The following is a 24,114-nucleotide window of genomic DNA, read 5'->3' as shown; positions in this document are numbered from 1 at the left end:
TTCTTACAAATGATGAATTGTGTGTAAAAATCAGCATAAAAGGGCAGAACCAAGATGGTGAGTTAGAAGCAGCACTCAGGCACACTCTCTCAACTTTCCCCTCTAAACAACGTTAAAATAATCCCTCAAATTGAATTTTGGTGCAGCAGAGACAGAAAAAGGTTAGATTAAGAAAATTTTTCAACCTAGAACTTTTTAGGAGATCAGGAGATATGGGACACCAGGGTGGGAGTCAGACCAGAGTGCAAACAACAGCAGCACCAGCTGGGGGCCTAGGAAGTGTCTGTGACAGTGACAGCAGCAGTTTGAAAAGCTCTCAGAACAGAGCTGGTAAAGGTGTAAGACAACTGGTCAGAAAAATATTAAGAGGGAGGCTTTGCTGGCATTGGGTTCAGCTGGCCCTGACTGGAAGTTCCGTTTTCTATACACTATGCTGGGTCACAGTTCCAAGGCAGAGCGGAGCACATGTTGTTGATTACAAGGAAGCAGGGGCCCTGATTACAGTTCCAAAATATAGAAGAGCAGTAGCACTTGTAGGTGCAGAAGAGCTAGAGACCTGGTCACAGTTCCAGGGCCAAGAGACGTGGTAGCATGTGTAGCTGCAGAGGATAAATGCTCCCTATTGGATAAAGGCCAGAACATAGATCAGGAGCTCTGGAAAACATCTCTTCATGGATCACACCACCTTGGCAGCACCAAAAACTTGCAGACCCCAAGAACTAGCTCTGAAAACAGCTGCATGAAAAATCCTGAGGCTTCAAACAGGGTCTTCCTGCTAAACAGAGCCCAACTTTAACACAAAGTTCAAAGTAAAAAACTAGGCAAGAAAAATGAGCAAACACCAAAAATTGAACCTGACTTTTAACAAGCTACTATGGTGGCAAGGAAGACCAAGAAAGAAACTCACAAGAAGACAACAATGTGAAAACAGCTATAAACAAAGGCTCAAAGAAAAAATGCTAATTGGACCCAAATTCTATAATTCCTGAGTTAATGAAAGAGTTAAGAGTAGTAGAGGAAAAATTGGGAAAATATATGAGGGTAATGCATGGAAATTATGAAAAAAGAGTCAATAGTTTGGTAAAATGAGACACAAAATATACTGAAGAAAATAATACCGTTTAAGGTATTATTAAGACAGAATTAACAAATAGCAAAAAAGAGGCACAAAAATCTACTGAAGGGAAGATACCTTACAAAGCAAAAATGGAGAAATGGAAAAGGAGTCATAGAAACTCACTAAAGAAAAAAAAACTATTCTGTGGAAATTAGTTAATGATTCCATGACACATTAAAAAATTAAAAGTCAAAAGAATAAAAAAAGAAGAAAATGTAAAATATCTCATTGGGAAAGAACTGACCTAGAAAATAGAGAAAAGAGAAATAATTTTAAAATTATGGGATTATCTGAAAACTAATGAAAAAAAGTACCTAGACATAATATTTCAAAAAGTATAAAGAAAAACTATCCTGATATCTTAAATACTGAGGATAAATAGTAATTGAAAGAACCCATTGATCACATCCTTAAAGATATCCCAAAATGTAAACTCCCAGAATATTATAGCCAAATTCCAGAACTCCCATGACAAGGAGAAAATATTACAAGCAGTTAGAAAGCAACAATTAAAATACTCTGGAGCTATAGTTAGGATCACACAAAATTTAGCAGCTTACACATTATAGGAATAGAACGTTCAGAATAGGTTATTCCAGAAGCAAAGGAGCTAGGATTGTTGTTCAATCACTTTTGTCATATCCATTTCTTCATGAACCCATTTGAGGTTTTCTTGGCAAAAATCCTGGAATTAATTGCCAGTTCCTTCAGCTCCTCATTTTGCAGGTGAAAAACTGAGGCAAACAGGGTTAAGTGACTTGCCCAGGTTACACAGCTTATAAATGTCTGAGACTGGATTTGAACTTATGAAGATTCATCTTCATGACTCCAAGCCCAGCTTTCTAGGAGCTAGAATGACAAACAAGAATTACCTACTCAAGCATTCCTGATGAGTAGACCAGAGCGAAATAGAAAATTTGACATTCAGACAAGAATAGATTAAAGAGGTAAACATGGAAGCGAAATCATGAGACTCAATAAAGTTAGTTATCTACATTCCTATATGGGAAGATGATACATGTAATCCCTAACTTTATCATCATTTGTGTAAGTAAAAGTCTACAATAGATGGAGGTGTGCATGTGAGCTCATTATGTTGGGATGATCCAAAACAAATGGAGAGGTGAGAAAACAGGATACATTAGGAAAAGGGAGAAGTAGAATGGGGGGGGGGGAGGATATCTCACATAAAAAGGCTTATAAGGAAAAGATTTTATAGTGGAGGGGAAAATGTGAATTTGGTGGTGAGAAATGTTTGAACTTCACTCATCACAATTGGTTTAAAGAGGGAAGAATATATGTTTATAAACCCAGATGGGCATAGAAATCTATCTTACCTAACATGGAAATAAAGAGGAGAAGGTAATGAGAGAAAGGGAGGAGGATGATAAAATGGAGGACAGATAAAGGGAGACAGTGGTCAGAATCAAAACAGACTTTTGAGGAGGGATGGGGGGGGAGAGAGAGAGAGAGAGAGAGAGAGAGAGAGAGAGAGAGAGAGAGAGAGAGAGAGAGAGAGAGAGAGAGAGAGAGAGAGAGAAAGAAGAAGAAGAGGAAGAAGAAGAGAGGGGGAGGAAGAGATAGGATAGAGGGAAATACACAGTAATTGTAACTATGAATTTGAATTGGATGAGCTCACCCATTAAACAGAAGTGGATAGCAGAACAGATTAGAAACCAGAATACAACAATATGTTGTTTACAAGAGACATCCTCAAAACAGAAAGACATATAGTGTTAAAATAAGAAGTTGGAGCAGAATCTGTTATGCTCTCAACTGAAATTAAAGAAAGGCAGGGATAGAAATTGTGCTCTCACACAAAACAAAAGCAAAAATAGGCCTAATTAAAAGAGATAATAAGAAAAAACTACATTTGATGAAAGGTACCATAGTCAATGAAGTAACAACAACAAAAAAACTAGCAAGTTTCTTCAATAAAAGCGTCTTTTCTCAAATATATATGGAGGTAAACAAAAAAAAATTACAAAACTCAGAGTCATTCACTAATTGATAAATGGTCAAAAGATGTGAACAGGCAGTTTTCAGAAGATGATATCAAAAGTTATTTATTGGGCGGCTAGGTGGTGCAGTGAGTAAAAGTGCCAGCTCCGGAGTGAGGAGGACCTGAGTTTGGTTCTGACCTGAGACACTTAACACCCACCCAAAAAAACTAGCCGTGTAACCTTGAGCAAGTTACTTAACCCCAATTGCCCTCCAAAAAGGCAAAAAAAAAAGCCATTTATTGTCATATAAAAATGATCTAAATCACTACTGATTAGAGAAATGCAAATTAAAACAGCTCTAAGGTACTACATCACACCTATCAGAAATGACAAATACTAGAAGGGGTGAGGGAAAATAGGTCCACTAATGAACTGTTGGTGAAGTTAAGAATTGGTTCAGCCATTCTGGAGAAAAATTAGAAATTATACCCAAAAGGCCTACAAAACTGTATATACCTTTGGAACTGGCCATACAACTTCTAGGTTTCTACCCCAATGTGATGAAAGAAAAAGACCTATATGTACAAAAGTATTCCTAGCAACTCATTGTGTGGTAGTGAAAAACTGGAAATTAAGGGGATGTTCATCAATTGGGGAGTGGATAAACAAGCTGTGGTATATGACTATGATGGAATGCTATTCTGCTATAAGAAATGACAAGCAGGATGTTCTCAAGACTTACACAAATTGGTATAAAATGAAAAGGGTAGAACCAAGAGAATGCCATACCCGGTAACAGCAATATTGTACAATGATCAACTGTGAATGCCTTAGCCAGAACTGGGGAACCTGTCCTCAATTTAGGTCCTTTGACTGAATCCAAACTTCAAAGAATAAATCTTTCTATTAATGCTATTAGTTAAGACCTTTAGCTAGTCTCAGCAATACAATGATCCAAGACAATTCAGAAGGTCTTATGATGAAAAACTGCTATCCACCTGCAGTGAAAGAACTGATGGAGTTTGAATGCAGATTGAAACACACTCTTGTTTTACTTTGTTTTTGTCTGTATTTTCTTTATATATACATGGACAACATATTAATTATAAATTTTTATATTAAATATATATTTATTACATATGATATTAGCTATTAAAATTTTAAAAAGAGATGGATTGGACACTTGCTACATTGGTCTCCATGTAATGTCAAGAGACCAAAATGAAGGATCCCAACACATTGAGTAGATTCTTTATAAATGCAATTTACAGGAAGAACAGAGATCTAGAGTTAGAAGAAACCTCAAAAGCCATATGGTCTAACTCCTTCATATTCTACATGAAGAACCAGAGATCCAGAATGGCCACATGACTTGCCCTGAAGGTCACATAGATCATAAGCATCAGAAGTGAGATTTCGTGTATCTGATAAGGCTTTTGATATCCAGGATATACAGACAACCAATAGCAATATCAAAGGCCAAATAACATTTCCCATTAGACAAATGGTCAAAGGATATAAATATAATTCTCCAAAGAACTGCCAACTATTACTAACTCTATGAAATCATGCTCCAAATCACTAAGATTAAGAAAAATAGAAATTAAAATAACTCTGAAGGTTTTTTCCACACAGAGAAAACTGGTAAATACAATAAATGTTGGGAATAATCAATATTGGAGGAATGAAGAAAGATACATTAGGGGTGGAGATATAAATTAGGATGACCATTCTGCAAAGACATTTGGAGTAATATAAATAAGATGGCTAAAATACTCATTGACCCAGAGAATTAACTGATAGAGAATTCACTGACACCAAGAAAATTACATGACAAAATATGAACAAAACAAAAATAAGAAAATTCCATATAAATCAACATATTTGAAGCAGTCCTTTTTGAAATAACAAAGAACTGGAAGCAAAATAGATACCCATCAAATAAGGAACGGTTAAACAAATTGTGGTACATGAATTTAATGTACTGTAAGAAATTATGGATGTGACAAATACAGAGGAGCATGGAAGGAACTGTATAAATTGATTCAAAGAGAATTAAGCAAGCAGAATGGGAAAGCAATTTACACATTGAGTCCAGCAATGTAAATGGAAGGACAATGAGAAATATCTCATTTGTGAGATAGGCATTATAGGTATTATTATCTCTATTTTACAGAAGCGTAGGGAGGTTGAATTGGCCAAGATCACATAGACAGTAATTCGCCATAGGATTTGAAACCATATTTTCCTGGCTTCAAGACCAAAGTTCTTTCCTCTCTAAGACAAGGAAATGCATCGTGTTTTTGCCCAAGACATACTATGTTGACAGATATTCATAGTATTATTGTATCACAGCTCTAGAGCTGAAATGGACCTCAAGAGAGGGTGTTACAAAGAAGCATGAATGCTGCTTATGTCTACACATGTGTGCGTGTGCGTGTGTGTGTGCGTGTGTGTGTGTGTAAATGTAGCCATATCTCAATTGCCTAGAACAAACAAAAGCAGTATTCTTAAATATCTCTTCCTGGAAAGCCATAAGGGAGGCGGAGGACTACACACACACACACACACACACACACATATGGGACTGAACTTTGTAAAAAAAAAAACAAAAAGACATGGGATTCCGTGCAGTAGAATCAAGTATTGTTCCGTAGCCCTGCGGGAAAACAGTCCACGCAAAGACACGGAGATGTTAGATGGAATGATCCATACAGAGAGCAGCACATACGTCTCTTTTGGCTGGAACACAAAATATGTGAAAGAGAGTAAATGAGCTTGCAGAATGTGAAATGAGTCTGGAGAAGGAAGGTTGGAGGCAGATTTGAAAAGACTCTAAAAGCCAAGGAATCTGGATTTTATTCTTGAGGCAAGAGTCACTGGAATTTCTTGAGCTGAGTAAGAATGTAGTTGGACCTACACTTTAGGAATATCAATTTGCCACCTGTTTAGAGAACAAATTGGAGAGAAGAGATTTTGAAAGCTACTAGGGCATTCTAAATAGATTATGAACCTTTCCAATCTACAGATAAAGTTTGTTCATTTGAATGAGAGCTAGTGTTTAGAGGCTTAATAGTACATTGAAGCTGAGAATGAAGTCAAAGACTTTCTCAATGATGAAATAATAGAGGAGGTTTTAGGGGCTGCTGAGGAATTAGAACCTGGTAAGCACTATGAAAATGATTTGTGGGGGAATGGGTGGGGAGGAAGGAGGTAGAAAGAGCAACCTAGAACCTTTTGCTCCTAATCTATGCATTCTTTAATTCATTTTCCAGAAAGGCAGCCATGAGACACAAATCAGTAGGGGGGTAGAACAACTGTTCATTCTCTTTCATGAGAAAGGGACAAATATAAAGCAAACAAACAAAAAACTGATCCAGAGAAAGTACTTAAGGAAGTAAATATATGTTTTATGGATACATTAGATACAGCATATGAATGTTCCAAGAATAACATCATTCTCTATGTCAGAGGAGGCAATTAAATGTAAAGAGGACCCTGAGTCATCAAAAAAGATTAAATTATGCTCATTCTCTGTTTAGCAAATAAACCAAGTGCATTATATAGCATAAAATATATATTAGTAAGCTTTCATTAAAAAGAGTTGAAGCTAAACTTTTGGCATATTCAGAATTAATTCTCAATTACCCAAACAGCTAGCCTTATTAAAGAAATGAAATGCTGCTATATGTGTAAGTACATATTTTCCCCTTTCATTTGTTCAGTCATGTCCAACTCTTCATGACCCTATTTGGGATTTTCTTGATAAAATACACTGGATTGGTTTGCCATTTCCTTTTCCAGCTCATTTTACAAATGAAGAAACTGAGACAAACAGGGTTAAATGACTTACCCAGAGTCACACAGCTAGGAAGTGTCTTGGTTCAGATTTGAACTCAGGTCTCCCTGACTCCAGGTCCTACACTTTATCTACTGTGCCTCCTAGCTGCCCATATGTATATATAAATACAGATTTATTTATACATATGAGTTGAATGTTTGCAACAACAGGCAATTACATTGTGTTGCAGGCCAGGTATGAGCAGGCTGGGACTTTAATAATTTCAGAGTTGACCCTGGAATTAAAGGAGATGCTTGTAAAACATCTAACAGTTAACAAAATGACATTTAATTAGTTATAGGAAAGTCAGTATATACAACAAGGACAAAATGTAAAGAAATCACATTAATTCCATTGAATACAGCTCCCCTGTTTCCGAATTGTTCACGGTGGTCCACTGGTTAAGTATCAAGGGATAGCTTGAGTTCCTTTTTTGCACTCAGGGCTTATTTTGAGGGTGGTGATCTACATTTTTATCTAAGACTGGGACAAAGGCACATATAGAATTCTTATTAAATGTGCAGATGATAAAAAAAAATTCCATCTGGAAGGGATATATGACACATCGGATGATAGAGACAATATCTAATAAGATGTTAATGTGATAGAACAATAGGCTCAGTCTATGATACTTTAGAGATAACTGACATTTAGAAATTGTGTTCATAATATTGTTTTATTATAGTATGTATAGTATGGAGATTTAACTGGGAAAAAAATCTGTTTGTATGAAAAGGACTGGTTGTTCTTAATGTGAAAAATGAGTCAATAGGGCGGCCAGGTGGCTCAGTGAGTAAGAGCACCAGCTCCAGTGTTGGGATGACCTGGATCAAATCCGGGCTTAGATACTCAGTACCACACCTAGAAATAACTGGCCGTGTAACCTTGAGCAAGTTACTTAACCCCGATTGCTTAAATTAAAAAAAAAAGAAAGAAAAATGAGTCAATAGTGTGATATGGCATCTAAAAAACCTAATTTACATTATGAGAGGTATAATGTCTAGCACCTGAAAGGTGAGAGCTCTACTATACTCTTGAATGATCAGGTTAGATCTAGAACATTTTGTTTAGTTCTAGGCACTACGTTTTAGAAAAAAAGAAAAACCAGAGTAAATCTAGATGTGGTTGAACAGGATAGTAAGGATATTAAAAACTACAGGACATAAGGATCGGGTGAAGGAACTGAAGATATTGAACATGGATAATTCATTAATTAATCCGTCAACAAGCATATGTCAATTTAGAGTTAGGGTTAGTATCTACTGGGTGCCAAGAATAATAAAAGTGGAACAGAGTAGCCATCCTGAAGTCTTTTAAAGGCTAACATGAGGAAGAAAGATTAGTTATCTTCTTATTCCCAAAGGGCAGAACTAGGAACGATGAGGGGGAAGATATGGCGAGATATATTTTGTTTTCTTTTATGGCAAATGCTTCCTAACAATTAGAGCCACCCAAAAGTGAAAGGAGTTGATGAGGGAGGAAATGGATTCCTTTTTCCTGAAGAGCTTCCATGGGAAACAGAATGACTTTTTGGGGGATGTTATAAAATGGTTTTATTTTCAGTTATAGCTTAGATTAAATGGATTCTACAGTCCCTTCAGGCTCTGGGAATTTGTAGTTCTGTTCAATATAGATTAAATAACAAGAAAGTGCATTGAGTTTGAACAGTTGTATTTGCAAGATCAATCACACAAAAAAAATCACAAATAAAAATGTATTCACACCTTAGGTGAATGCTTTCTGGGAATATCAGCTTACAATAAACATTTGCTACCACACAGGCTAATGCTGAATATCATCTGTAGCACCCCCCCCCCAAGTTGGAATACTCACATGCCTGTACATGAGCATGTACACTTGATTTATACATTTTCCCCCCTCATCATTTGGAGAAATACATTATCCTGCTATTTCTTCTTCTCAAAGCTATTTTGATTATTTTCAAGCCCTAAGTATATCACAGCGAAAAGCAGATTATTCACTACAGTATTTTTAAGGGTGTTTTTGTTAAGTAGACTAGTTTAAAATGTTCCTGGCTATTGTTTGTTCCATGTTTTAAGAATATCTTCTGTGAATTGAAATCAGATATTCCAGAAGCATTGACTTCAGTGAGAATAGATCAGATTATAATAATTTAAAATGACTTTTACTGATTTGGGTAGGGAGTATATATGAGTTTACATATGTTTGTAACTCTTGCAACAATAGAAATGCAGCTCTGATTTCCTGTTAGAAAAATTCATTCTATCTTGGCGTTATCTTTCACTTTTTCCTGTTTCTGATATTATAGAATTATAGCTTGTACTGGTGAGCAGATGATTTAATGAAATGATAACACTGTTTTGAGTTTGGGTTAAAAGAATAGGATTATCCTATACTATGTGTCTTATATGCCTATCACAAACTATGTCCAAAAGAATCAGTCCAGTTTTCTAAATTAAATATTTATGGATCCAGATGATAAATAAAAAAGTATTGACATAAATGGGACACTGGGCTCAATACTGAAAGTTCTAGAGAATTCAAGGCAAAATAGGTCAAATGGATTGCCAGAGTCATAATTAAAAACTTAGGTACTTGAGGTAAGCAGAAAGGAAAGTTCCCTCAAGTCAACTTGTAATTCATAATTGAAAATAGTATAAGAAGTAAATAAAACAAATTCAGTAACTCAAAAAGATAATTAATTGTACTTTATATTCCTTGTATTTTTGTGCCCTGGAATAAAGCATCATCTTTCTGTGTCTGTTATTCTGGGGATGGTTGAAAGATATTGTATTATGTGGTTAGTCATTCTGCCATTGTTTTGCATATCTACAAAAGTAAGACCTATTATTTCCTCTGGAATAAGAAAATACAGATAAAGAATGAAGAAATATACTTCTGAAAATATTTCTTGGGAAAATTCCTTAATTGATATACATAAAATTCAAATAAAATAGTTATTTTGATTTTGAGTCTTATCCCACCAGGTGGTGTTCATTCCTTAAAAACAAAGTTTTCTAACCTATTTTGGTCATCTCTAAAACTGAGTCTAGAATTTTTTTTTCTTTTTTTGGGGTGGAGTGTAAGCCATAGTTATTTTCTAATATTATAAACAACGTATTTCTATCTAAGTCAATTACCTACTCTGAGATTGACAAGAGGGATATGCAGGATAGAAATGGTATTAGACTCATTTTAGAAGCTTCATTTTGAGAATTTTCTGGTTCCCCCTTGACAATGCATAGCCTTCTGTGTAAGTCCAGGCAACTATAAACAACTGCAGTGATAGTCAAATTGGTCCAAATCCTTATTACAGACCAAAATGGAAGAGTAGAGAAGCACTCAAGTGAACACTGCCCAGTTCCCCACTAAACAACTCTAAAATAGGGCCTTAAATCCAATGTGGAGTGGCAGAAGCAACAAAAGATCTAGTGAAGTGATTTTCCATTCCAAGACAACCCAGGTGTTTGCAGGAAAAGTCTGTCACTTTGGTGGCATTCAATCCTGGAGCACACAGCACATATTGCAGTGCTAGCAGCAGACCTTGAATTGATATGAATACATCAGTAGCAGCAACAGCTTTGGGAGCTTGCAGTCCACAGATGGTGGGATGGGTGGGTCAGAGAACTGGCTGGAGGGAGATTGCACAGGACTCTTTGAAGGTTCTGGGTTCGGGATCCTGTAGATATGTCCATAGGCAATTCTGGGTCACAGTTCTAGGACCAGAAGGGGAGCAAGGGTCCTATTCACATTTCTAAGGCAAAGAGGAGACTTATTGTGACTCATGGAGGAATAGAGACCTAGTCTCAGTTTCAAGACAGAGGGGAGCACTAGCAATTGTGAATTCAGAACAGGGATCTGGTTACAGTTGCAGGGTCAGAAGGTGTGATAGCATTGGTAGCTAAAGGGGAACAAGGGCCCTTCCTGAATAAAGAGCAGAGCATATTCTGGGAGAGTAATGATCACACCTCTCCCTGGGTCATATCACTTTGGAAGCACTGAAAACCTACAGACATGCAGAACTAGTTCTGAAAACAGCATCATAAGTTTGAGAGAGTGTCCCTTCCATTCTGGGAACAGAGCCTGACTTTAGCATAAAGTTAATAGTCAACGAATAGCCTAAAAAATGAACAAATGACAACAAAAAATAATTTGACCATAACAAGTTACTATAGTGACAGGGAAGATCAAGACACAAACCCAAGGGAAAATAATATCAAAGCAGCTACAAGCAAAGCTTCAAAGAAAAATGTGAATTGAATACAAGCCCAACAAGAGTTACTAGACTAGCTCAAAAAGAATTTTAAAAATCAAATAAGACTGGTAGAGGAAAAACTGCAAAAAGAAATAAGTTTGAGGCAAAAAAAATGTGGAAAGAGAATCAATAGCTTGGTAAAAGGAGGCACAAAATTTCTGAAAAAAAATTACACCTAAAAAAATAGAATTTGCTAAAAGGTAAAAGAGGCACAAAAATCCACTAAAGAGAAGAATGCCTTAAAAAGCAGAATTGATCTAATGGAAAAAAGAGGTACAAAAACTCATTGAAGAAAATAATTCTTTAAAAATCAGAATTGGGTAACTGGAAGCTAATGACATCATGCAACATCAAGAAACAATGAAACCAAATGAAAAGAATTGTTTAAAACAGGAAGAAAATGTGAAATATCTCATTGGAAAACCAACTGACCTAGAAAAGAGATAAAAAAGAGATAATTTAAGAATAAATAATACTTGTATATTAAATATATTATATATGTACTTAAAATACGTGTGTTTAAATATATATGTGCATGCATATCCATATACATATATATGTGTATTGTACATGTGTGTGGATTTGCAATGAAAATCATGTTCAAAAAAATAGCTTAGACATCATATCAAGACAATTATCAAGGAAAACTATCCTTTCTTTCTACAACCAGAGAGAAAAATAGAAATTGAAGCAATCTACCAATCACCTCCTCAAATACATCTCAAAATGAAAACTCCCAGGAAGACCATACCCAGATTACATAACTCCCAGGAAAAGGAGAAAATTTTGCAAGCAGCCAGAAAGAAACAATTCAAACATCATGGAGCCGTAGTTAGGATCACACAAGATTTAAAAGCTTCCACATGTAAGGATCAGAGGGCTTGGAATATGATATCCAGAAGGCAAAGGACCTAGGATTATAACCAAGAATCACCTATCCAGCAAAATTGAGTCTAGTCTTTCAGGGGGAAAATTGATATTTAATGAAATAGAGGACTTCAAACATTCCTGATGAAAAGACCAGAGATGTATAGAAAAATTTACTGAAATACAGGCCTCAAGAGAAGTGTATGAAGGTAAACATGAAAGAGAAATAAAGAAAACAAGGTTAAAATGTTTGCATTCCTATATAGAGAGATGATAATTGTAACTCCTAATAACTTTATCATTATTCAGGCAGTTAGAAGGATCATAGATAGAGGACAAAACTGTGAGTTGACTATTATGGTATGATTTTTAGAGTCATTTTTTATATGTAATGGAAGTGATTGGAGTGGCAGCCCATGCCAAGTTGTGCTTCTACGTAAATTAAAAAAAAAATAAATAAGAAAGTGAGATACACTAGGGTAAGACGGAAGGAAAAAGAAGAATGGGGAAAAATTACCTCACATAAAAGAGAGGCAAAAGCAAAAACTTTTACAGTGGAAGGAAGATTGGCTTTGAGTTGTCAGGCAATACTTGAACCGACTGTCATTGTAATTGGCTGAAAGAGGGAATAGCCAACACACTCAGAGGGATATAAGAAATCTATGTTACCCTATACAAAAGTAGGAGGATAAGGGTATAAGAGAGAGGGAGTGGGGGGGTGATGGAAGGGAGGGCAAATCAAGGGAGTAGTGGTCACAAAGAAAACAGATTTTTGAAGAGGGAGGGAGAAGAGTAAGGAGGGAGGGTGGGAAAGTGTGTGTGTGTGTGTGTGTGTGTGTGTGTGAGAGAGAGAGAGAGAGAGAGAGAGAGAGACAGAGACAGAGACAGAGACAGAGACAGAGACAGAAAGACAGAGACAGAGACAGAGAGACAGAGATAAAGAAATAAGGATATATTAATACTAAAAAAATAAGATGGAGAGAACTACATAGTTCAGAATCATAATTATGAATGTGAATGGGATGAGCTCATTAATAAAATGGAAGTGGATAGCAAAAATAAGGGGCTAAAGCAAAATCTATTCTACTTCACCTGAGGGAAAAATCAGAGGTAGCAATGATGATTTCAGACAAAGAAAAAGCTAAAATAGACCTAATTCATTCATTCATTTATTTATTTTGAGTTTTCAACATTCACTTCAATAAGATTTTGAGTTCCAAATTTTCTCCCCATCTCCCCCCCACAAATGCCATGTAATTTGATATAGGCACTGTATATGCACCCATATTTCACCATATATATGTATGCAAATCCACACACATATGCAGGTACATGTACAATACACATTTACATGTATATGGATATGCACGCACGTATATATTTAAACACAAGTATTTTATGTACACATATAATATATTTAATATACAAGTATTACAACATACATTATATATTAATATAAAATTGAGGGAAGTATGGCTATTTGTAATATGATCTTTTGAATATCAATCTTTTGAAACGTCTTCATAGTTTTGGAAGATGTGTAACAATTTTAGCTTCTGGAGCAATGGCTTAATCGGCAGAGGACCTTGACTCAAATCCTTGCTCTGTCACCTCCTACCTATGTCACCTTGGGCAAGACATTGGGCTTCAATTTACTCATCTATTAAATGATGAAACTGGCTTGTGAGATCCTATACAGTTTTATATCATTGATCTTAGCATGTAAGGAAATACTATGCACTGCTACCAAAGTGTTTTTTTTATCATCAGAGGCCAGGAATTTCTTGAGTTTTTGTATGAATATACTGATGGCTCCTTTGCAAATTATTCTTCATTCAAACCACATGAGCTACAGTGATATATCACTAATGAGAGCCAAGAGTCTGCTCAAATCTAACATATGGTTTTTATTATTAGTTCTGCCAGTATTTGTTAATTTGGATCCAGTGGCAAGGAAAAACTGTCCTTCATCAGTCCTTTGCTGCCCAGTCTTTTGGAGAAAATGCCAGTAGGTCACTTGCTATTTTGTGTTAAGAGTGTTGATATATATTGATGTACCAAAATAGTCTGAAAGCCCCTTAATCCAACTGACAGGAAAGATACCAAAAGATCAAAATAATAATGTAAACAGGAGGCAGTTCAGTCATCTTCTTCCATTCCTCCATCACAATATCAGTGGGTCTATAGCTACTTCTAGGCAGCAGCCAGTATCCATAGTGGAAGAGAGTGAACAGCATGCTAGACCAGGAGTTTGGAGACCAGGGTTCTAATAGCTCTTCTGTTGCCAGCTCTCTGTGTAACCTTGGCAAGTCTCTTTACTGCTCTGGGCTTCTGTATTAACATGTTGCATTCTGAAGCCCTAATCTATTGAAAATGCTATCTATTAAAAAAAATGATAATGATGTCAAATTAATCCCAGGTGCAGATGGATGAATAATAGGAAACTCTACAAAGACAAAAACAAAACTCAATACCAATGAAACTCTTGGAAGGAATTTTCTGAAGGACTATTTTTTTACTCCTTGAAGGAGAGCACCAATGTCTTATACATTTGGAATATCTGAATTTTATCAGAGATGTTTAATGTAAGATTTGGTTCCTATTTCTATTTTTTCCTTTAATTCTTGCTGTGTTGATTTTGTTTGAAGAAAAGCTTTTATATTTCATCTTACCTTCTATGATATATTTTAGCCCATGTCTGGTTGTAAATGTTTTATCTAGTCATAATTATAAAATATTTAATAGCATATTATTCTCCAATTTCTTTATGGTGAGATTTAAATGTTTTCTCATCAGACTATACACTTAAATCTGTAAGGGATCTCAGATAGCTTCTAGTCTGAACTCTCAATTTTATAGCTTAGTAAACTGAGTCTCAGAAAATTTAAGGGATTTACTCAATTCTATAAAGTAAGGAAAAATATTAACTTCAGTTTTAAAGGAAAGACATGATCAACCATTTTCTTTTTGGTATTGAAAAAATTGAGTGCTGTTTATGCATTTTTATCAATATGATTGATGAAAACTGTAATATTGAATCATTCTCACATTATTGGCATGAATTTACATTTGTCATAATGTAAAATTTTATACATATTTTTATATTATTTTGGATACAAGTTCACTTAATGTTTTTGTATCAATATCCCTTAGTGATATTGATCTATTCCTGTCTTCACAATGTTTTCTCATACAAGGAATTTAATAACATCTCTTCTATCTCTATTTTTCAAAATAGCATATGTAGTTACATCAACATTGTGTCACTAAAGTCTTCACTTTGTTTATTAAGGATATAATAATATCCAGAATTGATTTTAAGTCTCCTGTAATAATCATGCCATTCCAAAGATCATCAGAAGGACTTAGCAAGCATCAGATATGACATGTTTTGGGAGACTCCCTCTTGTCATAGACACATGCTCTGGGAACATCATAGATCTCTTTCCTCAATGTTAAATTGATAAGTCAATGTTTTTCTACCACTCAGAATGGAGTCACTAATCAGCAACATTAATCTCTTTTCCTCTATTATTTTATTATCTCAACCTTGAAGTCACCCGTGGAACTACATTGCTATTCATTGGAATTCAAGCATGTAGTTTCTCCCCAGAAGGTCAAGCTTTCATGTCCTAAGAGATCTATTTCTTCACTCCAAATATTTATTGGTTTTTCTTCCTTTCCTCCTCATTGTCACATTTTAATACACGGTCATGAGGTTTGCATAATTTTAATCTCTATTTCCATGTGGTCATATGTTTATTCTCCAAAATATTTATAATTTGTTACTTTCAACACTGAAATGCAAGAAGGTTTATACATGGATGCATGTATGAATGAGAGATGAAGTTTTAAATGTGTATTATGTACAAAGCACTATGCTAAACACTAGGGATACAAATAGAGAAGTAAAATAATCCCCACTCTTGAGAAACTCACATTATAATGAGGGAGATAACACATATGGAAGGTTTCAACTGCAAGTAAGACAGAATAATCCTGTAGTCCTTAGGGTGCAACAAATGAAGGAAAAACAGATGGTAATGCTTCTTTTTAAATGTCATTTCCATTGAAAAATCATATCAATTAAAGATGTAAGGCCAATAGACAGTGCCAAGGACTTTGGTAGCAAGAATTTTCTTTGCTGGATCATGAGACGCTGTGACTTTAGCAATAGGAGTGGTAATGAGGCTGTGATTTTACAAGAGTTACTTCCCAGGATGGTGACTGAAGGCATTGGCCTGGAAGCTATGCCCAAAGCCCTTGAATTCAGGGTCCTAGGCAAAATCTTCTGGCAAATCATAGCTATAATTTTCAGGCCCCATAGATTTCCAGGATGTCCGAATGTTTTTGTAACCAAATAACATGTTTTTCCTCCAATTTTTTTTTCTGATTTTCATCCCGGGATCTCAAACCTCTGCGATATTTGTGAAATTATTTCCTTGGCTTTTTTGCTATAGTGGCTTCTCTAGAAAGTAAGGGATAGTTTAAGATTTGATTGATTATCTCTTCTTCATGGTTCAAGAAAATGGCATGTTGAATGTATGAATAGCAGGAACAAATTCATTTTATGCGGTACAAAGATGCTAGTACATGACATTTACAATCCTTTAAAGAGTGCCAAGTATATTGTTTACCTCATTTTATGTAAGTCTCACCATAACCCTGGGTAGTTGGTTTCATAGTCATTACTATGTCTATGTTGCAGATGAGGACTTTCAGTGACTTTCTTGTTTTCAGACAGATATTAAGTGGGAAAGTAGAGGGATTTAAACTCATTTTTTTTGAGATTCTACATTCAGCATCCTATTCACCATATCATTGGGTGAGTCTTTCTTTGCCAATAAAGATAGAATCCTTGCTGTAACATAATAGGGAGTGTTAGAAAATGCTTGAGACTATGAAAGGACAATTGATTTGCCTATGTTCACACAGCTAATAATGGTCACAAAGAAGATTTGAAGACAGGCTTCCTAGATTCTAAGTCCAGCATGCTATCTATGATATGCTAACGGCCCATATTATGCCAGATACAAAGAATGAAAAATTCATTAAATATATTTATTGATCAATAAGTATATCAAATGACTACTTAATAAATTATACATTGAAAATGTTTTAATAATAATAGAATAATAAAAATATATCAGGCACTATAGAATTAACGGACACTAAAGCTTTGAAATGTTTTTAAACAAAGAGCAGCAGTAGTCTGATTTTTCTTTAGAATCCTTTATTATTCACGTGAGAATACACACAAACACATATATCTAAATATATGTAGTATACATACATGTAAATCTATATGCATGCATTTATGGGTGTGCATTTGTAATTCTACAATACATTGTCAATTTTTACCACAATGTACACATGTCTAAATAGTTTATTCTGGCTTTCATGACAAAATATTCTGTTGCATGACATGACATTGTTTTTGTGTGGATGAAAATCAGGTCTCAAAATTCTCTGGAGTCTGTCTTTCTTTCAACCTATTATTACATGTCTTCATTTATTTTCTCTTTTAAATTCTTTATCCAACAGGCATTGCCTTTGGAAAAACATGTGACATAGTAAGACAACTCTGTTGAGGAAAAATAGTATTCAATCTTCTGGTGTTTTGGAAAGTGGAAATTTGGAAACTTTGTCCAATTTTAAGTATGCCACAAAAAAAAACCCTCCTCCTCTATTTTCAATTGCTCACTTTCTCCTCTTGTTATGCATTTCTTTGCCAGGAAGTGGTTGAATTTTTGCTTAATTACTAGGAGTCTTACCAGTGACAATGATGCTGTTGATGGAAGATGGTCCACTTCATTATCAAATGTCTACTCTTTCCAAGCTCTCTTCTATCCAAACTATTTTCCCATCTTCTCTTTCTTTTCTTTCATATTTTTGGATGTGGCTAATGTTGGAATTTGTTTTGCATGACATTATATTCATAATGTATTTTGTTTTTCCCATCTACTCAATGGATGGGAGAAGGGAAGAAGGGAGGGAATGAACTTGGAACAGAAATTAAAATTTAATTAAAATGAAAGTTTGACAAGAGATGAAGTGGACAAGGCACATACCGAAGAGGCTACACATTGAAAGAATTCTAAGTAATTTCATAGTATTTCTATTTTAGATGATAAGTTATTTTTATGACTATTTTCAAGCCTAGTGTGAATTTATAAAAAGTCAAAGGCAATTGCTGTAAATGGTTCACCTAGGTGGATTTCTGTTATTGAACAACTTCTACTACTTTGATACTACCTGGATTCTAGCTTTGAGGCAAATCAGGCCCCCAGAGAATCTATCTATTCATGGTGTAGGGGAACCATTTTACCAATGTTCACCTATTCTTTCACCTATGGTCTTTCCCTTGTTCAGAACATATGGACTCAACTTCCTTAACAATTAGGGTTGACCAAACTCGTTGCACAAAGTAGATGAGAAGAAACAATTTCATGGTAGGCAGAGAAGTGACAAGAGGCAGGCATATTGACAACAGTGAGGAGTAACAATTAATAAACTGTCACTAAGGGGTCAGAGAAACTAAAAGAAACCCTACACTCAAAAAATAGAGGAGTTAACGGTTACTGCTTAACTGAACAACTGAATGTTTCTCAGTATTACAGGACAACACACCTATGTTCTCTTTCCTCACCTCTGCCTCTAAAATTCCTAATTTCCTTCAAGACTCAGTTCAAGTGATGATAATATTAACGAAAATAATAATAATAATAGTAGTGAATATTTATATAGTGCCTAATGTAAGTGAGGAATTGTGCTAAGCACTTTACAGTTACTATTTCATGTGATCCTCACAACAACCTTGGAAGGTAGATGATATTAATATTTCCCTTTTACAGATGAGGGAGCTGAGGCAAACAGAGGTTAAGTGGTTTGCCTACGATCACACAATCAAAGTAACAGGAAGACCTGAGTCTTTCTGCTACTTTCTAAATGAACTATTGCCTGTTTATCATAGTTGCCTTTAAGCAAAATGACCTTATGTTTATCTTGTATTGTGTTTGAATGCATAGATTTATATGCATAATATAGTAATATATTTTATATAAATATATTTTATTAATTTTTGTGTTGATATATTTGTATATTGATATAGTTTAGTTATATATGTATTTATATGTATATTTAGTATAAACATATAGGTATACCTACCTATACTTGCCTACTGCTTACAATAAACAATAAAAAATGAGAGATACAGAGTTAAAAAAAAGGACTGGAGTATAATTTATTCTGCTTCAGCTGATGTGAAAAAAAACGAGCAGTGGTAACAATCATGATCTGGGATAAAATTTAAGCTAAAATAGATTTAATTAAAAGACATAAACAGGGAAACTATACTATGTGTCACCAATATCATTCAATATTGTTTCAGATCATTTAAAACAACAGTAGACAACACAAAATACCTGAGACTATACTTGTCAAAATAGACCCAGGAACTACATGAACAGAATTACAAAACAGTATACAAATTAAGTCAGAATTAAATAATAAGAAAATATATTAATTATTCATAGGTAAGCAAAGTCAACATAAAAATGACAATTTTACCTAACAAATCTATGTATTCAATGCCATTCAATTAAATTTTTTTTTTGGGGGGGGGCTCTCCTCTCTTTATTTTTTCCAATTTATTTATTTATTTTTAGTTTTAAACATTTATTTCCAACAAGATTTTGAATTACAAATTTTTCTCCCTGTCTCTCCCCTACCCCCACCCCAAAAGAGTGAGCCTACTGAATACCCCTTCCCCCAGTCTGTTCTCTCTCATGTCCTCCTCCATCACCCCTAACTTTCTAGTAGGGCAAGATGTATTTCTATAACCCAGTGCCTGTATATCTTATTTCCCAGTTGCATGTAACATGCATTAACATTTGTTTTTTGAAACTTTGAATTCCAGAGTCTTTCCTTTTTTCCCTCCTCATTCACCCCCACTGGGAAGACAAGAAAGTCAACATAGGTTGCACATGTGTAGCTATGCAAAACATTTCCATAGTAGTTATATTGTGAAAGACTAACTATATTTCCCTCCATCCTATTCCTCCCCCGACTTATTCTATTTTGTACTTTGACCCTTTCTCTTTTCAAAAGTGTTTTCTTCTAACTACACTCTCTCCCAATCTGCCCTCCCTTCTATCACTCCCCTTTTATCCCCTTCTCCCCCGCTTTCCTGTAGGGTAAGATACCTAAATGAATGCATATGTTATTCCCTCTTTCAGCAAAATTCATTAAGAGTAATGTTGACCCATTCTCTTTCACCTTCCTGCTCTTCCCCTCCATTGTAACAGCATTCTCTTACCTCTTTTATATGAGATAATTTACCCTAATCTATTTCTGCCTTTCTCCTTCTCCCAAAATATTCCTCTTTCACCTCTTAATTTTATTTTTAAGATATCATCCCTTCAAATTCAACCCATTCTGTGACCTCTGTCTATGTATACATGTACACACATATGCGCACAATCACATATATATTTATACACACATATACCCTCCTCTACATACATATATATCTATGTATACATATATATTCCCTTCAATTAATCTCATATTGAGAAAAGTCTCATGAGTTACAATTATCATTTTTTTCCATGTAGGAATGTAAATAGTTAAACTTTAATACATTCTTTATGATTTCTTTTTCCTGTTTACCTTCTCATGCTCATCTTGCTTGTCATAATTGAAAGTCAATTTTTCTGTTCAGCTATGGTTTTTTTCATCAAGAATGCCTTAAAGTGCTTCCGGTTGGCAGCAGCTATCAGGCAGGCTAGGCGCGAGGCAGGATGGGGGCCTACAAGTACATCCAGGAGCTGTGGAGGAAGAAGCAGTCGGACGTCATGCGGTTCCTGCTGCGCATGCGCTGTTGGCAGTACCGGCAGCTGTCGGCGCTGCACCAAGCGCCCCGGCCCACCCGGCCCGACAAAGCCCGGCGGCTGGGCTACAAGGCTAAGCAAGGTTATGTCATCTACCGAATTCGTGTCCGCCGCGGGGGGCGAAAGCGCCCAGTACCCAAGGGTGCCACCTACGGCAAACCTGTGTATCACGGAGTCAATCAGCTCAAGTTTGCCAGGAGCCTGCAGTCTGTGGCAGAAGAACGTGCTGGCCGTCACTGTGGGGCCCTAAGAGTCTTGAACTCCTACTGGGTGGGTGAAGATTCAACCTACAAATTCTTTGAGGTTATTCTTATTGACCCATTCCATAAAGCTATCAGACGAAACCCCGACACTCAATGGATCACCAAGCCAGTGCACAAACACAGAGAGATGCGAGGGCTTACCTCAGCTGGCCGGAAGAGCCGGGGTCTTGGAAAGGGTCACAAATTCCACCATACCATTGGAGGATCTCGTCGTGCTGCTTGGAGAAGGCGCAATACTCTGCAACTACATCGATACCGCTAATTGGTGCACATTAGTTTGTAAACTTAAATGTTTAATAAACAACATTTATGACAAAAAAAAAAAGAATGCCTTAAAGTCCTCTATTTCATTGAATGACCATATTTTCCCCTGAAGCATTATACTCAGTTTTGTTGGGTAGGTGATTCTTGGTTTTAATCCTAGCTCCTTTGACTTTCAGAATATCATATTCCAAGCTCTTTGATCCCTTAATGTAGAAGCTGCTAGATATTGTGTTATCCTGATTATGTTTCCACAAGAGTAAAATTGTTCCTTCCTGGCTGCTTGTAATATTTTCTCCTTGACCTGGGAACTCTGGAATTTGGCTTTGATATTCCTAGGAGTTTTCTTTTTGGGATTGGTGATTTATTTCATTTTCTATTTTGCCCTCTTGTTCTAAAATATCAGGGCAATTTTGTTTGATAATTTCTTGAAGGATGATTTCTAGGTTCTTTTTTTGATCATGGCTTGCAGGTAGTCCAGTAATTTTTAAATGATCTCTTCTGGATCTATTTTCCGCTCAGAAGTGTTTTCAATGAGATATTTCACATTGCCTTCCATTTTTTTCATTTATTTGGATAGTTTTATAGTATCTTGATTCCTCATAAAGTCATTAGTTTCCAATTGCTCCAATCTAATTTTAAAGGAATTATTCTCTTTGGTGAGTTTTTGAAATTCCTTTTCTATCTGGCAAATTTGGCTTTTTAAAACTTTCTTCTCCTCATTGGCTTTTTGGACCTCTTTTCCCTTTTGAGTTAGTCTACTTTTAAGATGTTATAGTCTTCAGAATTTTTTGGGTATCCTTTAGCAGGCTGTTGATTCACTTTTCATGATTTTCTTGGATCATTCTCATTTCTCTTCCCAGTTTTTCCTCTACTTCTCTTACTTGATTTTCAAAATCCTTCTTGAGCTCCTCCATGGCCTGTGCCCAGTTGTCATTTTTCTTGGAAGCTTTTGATGCAGGAGTTCTGACTTCATTGTCCTCTTCCAGTTCCATGCTATGATCCTTTTTGTCCCCTAAAAAGGATTGTGTGGTCTGATTGTGCTTCCTCATCTTGACAATTACCTGATTTTTGAGCTCTTTGCCAGGGTAGAACTATGTTTAAAGAATGGAGAGAGCTTTGTTACAAATAGCTGGTTTTTTTCAGTTGCCAAAGCAATTAGTTGGGTGCCTTCTCTGCAGCCCCCAGAAGCTTTGGCTCAATAGCCACACACCCCAGGACCACCACCCAAGATAATGATCCAGATCCAGGCAAGTTCAACAAGAGCGATTACCTTCTGAATGATCTCTCATTCCACCTATGATCTGCAGGCCAGGAGCTCTGAAAGCAGTCACAGGGTAACACCAGCCTCCTGCCACTTCTTGCCCCAGGGGCAGGGGCTGTATGGTTCTATTCCTCCCCCTTACAACAGAGTTCCTGACTGACCTTTTATTTTCTCTTTGGCATTTATGGGTTGAGGAGTCTGGAAACCACCACAGCTGCTGGTGATTTGCTCTCCTGAAGTATATTCTGGCTGGTCTGGGTGCTGGTGGGGGCTGCCCTGAAGCTGGAACCATGGCTCACAGGGGACTGCACTTGGCTCCCATAGAGCTGTGATAGACCTTTCCTGTTGATATTCCAGGCTGCCTTCACTGGGAGATTTGTTTCTCTCTTTCTCTTTGTGGGTTCTGTAGCTTTAATTTGTTTAGAGACATTTTTTACAGGCATTGGAGATGGTTGAAGCTGGAGCCCATGCCAAGATTGTGCTTTTACTCTACCATATTGGCCCTGCCTCCCAATTAAATTATTTTTAAAAATCCTGAACAAAAAAATATAGCAACAAAATTAATTTGGAAGAATAAAAGGTCAAGAATTTCAAAGAAACTAATGAAAAAAATAAAAAGGAGGGAGGTTTAGCAGTACCAGACCTAAACTATGTTGTAGTAAATATCAAAGCTATATGGTACCAGCAAAATAATAGAAAGATAGATTAGTGGAACACAGTAGACGTACAGTACACAATTATAAAGGATTACAGTAACATTGTGTTTGACAAATGTAAAGATTAAAGTTTTTGGAATAACAATTCATCATTTGGTAAAAATTGTTGGGGAAGCTAGAAAGCAGTCTGACAGGAAATTGGGCATAGATTACTATCTTAAACCATATGTACTAAGATAAGGTCAAAATGGATACATATGTTCTAGATATAAAGGGAGATATCACACGAAAGTCAAAAGAACATTGAACATATTATCTATCAGATTCCTGGATAGGAGGAAATTTTATGAGTAAGAGGTAGAGAGCATTGTGAGGTATGAAATATATAATTTTGATTATATTAAATTTAAAAAGTTGTTGTACAAATAAAACAATGTAGCAAAGATTAGAAGGAATACAGAAAATTAGGGGAAATTTTCATAGTCTATTAGATAAAAGTCTCACTTCTTAAATGTATAAAGATCTTTGTCAAATTTTTAAGAATATGAGTCATTTTCCAAATGATCAAAGGAAAAGAATAGACAGAATTTTAATGAAGAAATAAAACCTATATGCAGTTATGAAAAAATGTTCTAAATCATTATGTATTAGGGAAATGCAAATTAAAACTGCTTTGAGATATCATCTTATACCTATCAGATTGGCTAAAATGATAAGCACCATTTAATTGAAGAATGGCTAAACAAGTTGTGTTATATGATTGTTATGAAATAT

The 24,114-nt window shown here is 35.7% G+C and overlaps 1 protein-coding gene across 2 annotated transcripts; it reads left to right on the top strand.

The window, feature by feature from the left end:
• Positions 1-20,768: 20,768 nt before the first annotated feature.
• On the top strand, positions 20,769-21,487 carry LOC138174272 (large ribosomal subunit protein eL15-like). 2 transcript variants are annotated; one of them, XM_069104437.1, is made up of 2 exons: positions 20,769-21,268; positions 21,335-21,487. In XM_069104437.1, the coding sequence occupies exons 1-2, from the start codon at positions 20,807-20,809 to the stop codon at positions 21,419-21,421; spliced, it is 549 nt and encodes a 182-aa protein (XP_068960538.1). In that variant the 5' UTR covers positions 20,769-20,806; the 3' UTR covers positions 21,422-21,487. The 2 variants fall into 2 exon arrangements, with proteins under 2 accessions (XP_068960538.1, XP_068960537.1); XM_069104436.1 differs by having other exon boundaries at positions 20,769-21,487.
• The last annotated feature ends 2,627 nt before the right edge of the window (positions 21,488-24,114 follow it).

Source organism: Petaurus breviceps, unplaced genomic scaffold (genome assembly GCF_028583685.1).
Source record: "Petaurus breviceps papuanus isolate PSGF00001 unplaced genomic scaffold, PetGlider_PUasm1.0 688, whole genome shotgun sequence".
NCBI classification, from domain to species: Eukaryota; Metazoa; Chordata; class Mammalia; order Diprotodontia; family Petauridae; genus Petaurus; species Petaurus breviceps.
Note: the sequence above shows the minus strand (reverse complement) of the source record. Positions and strands in the feature narration are given on the sequence as shown.

Bases quoted from the DNA above. Each gene is read 5' to 3' on its own strand.
- LOC138174272 (XM_069104436.1), top strand. From the start codon at position 20,807: ATGGGGGCCTACAAGTACATCCAGGAGCTGTGGAGGAAGAAGCAGTCG.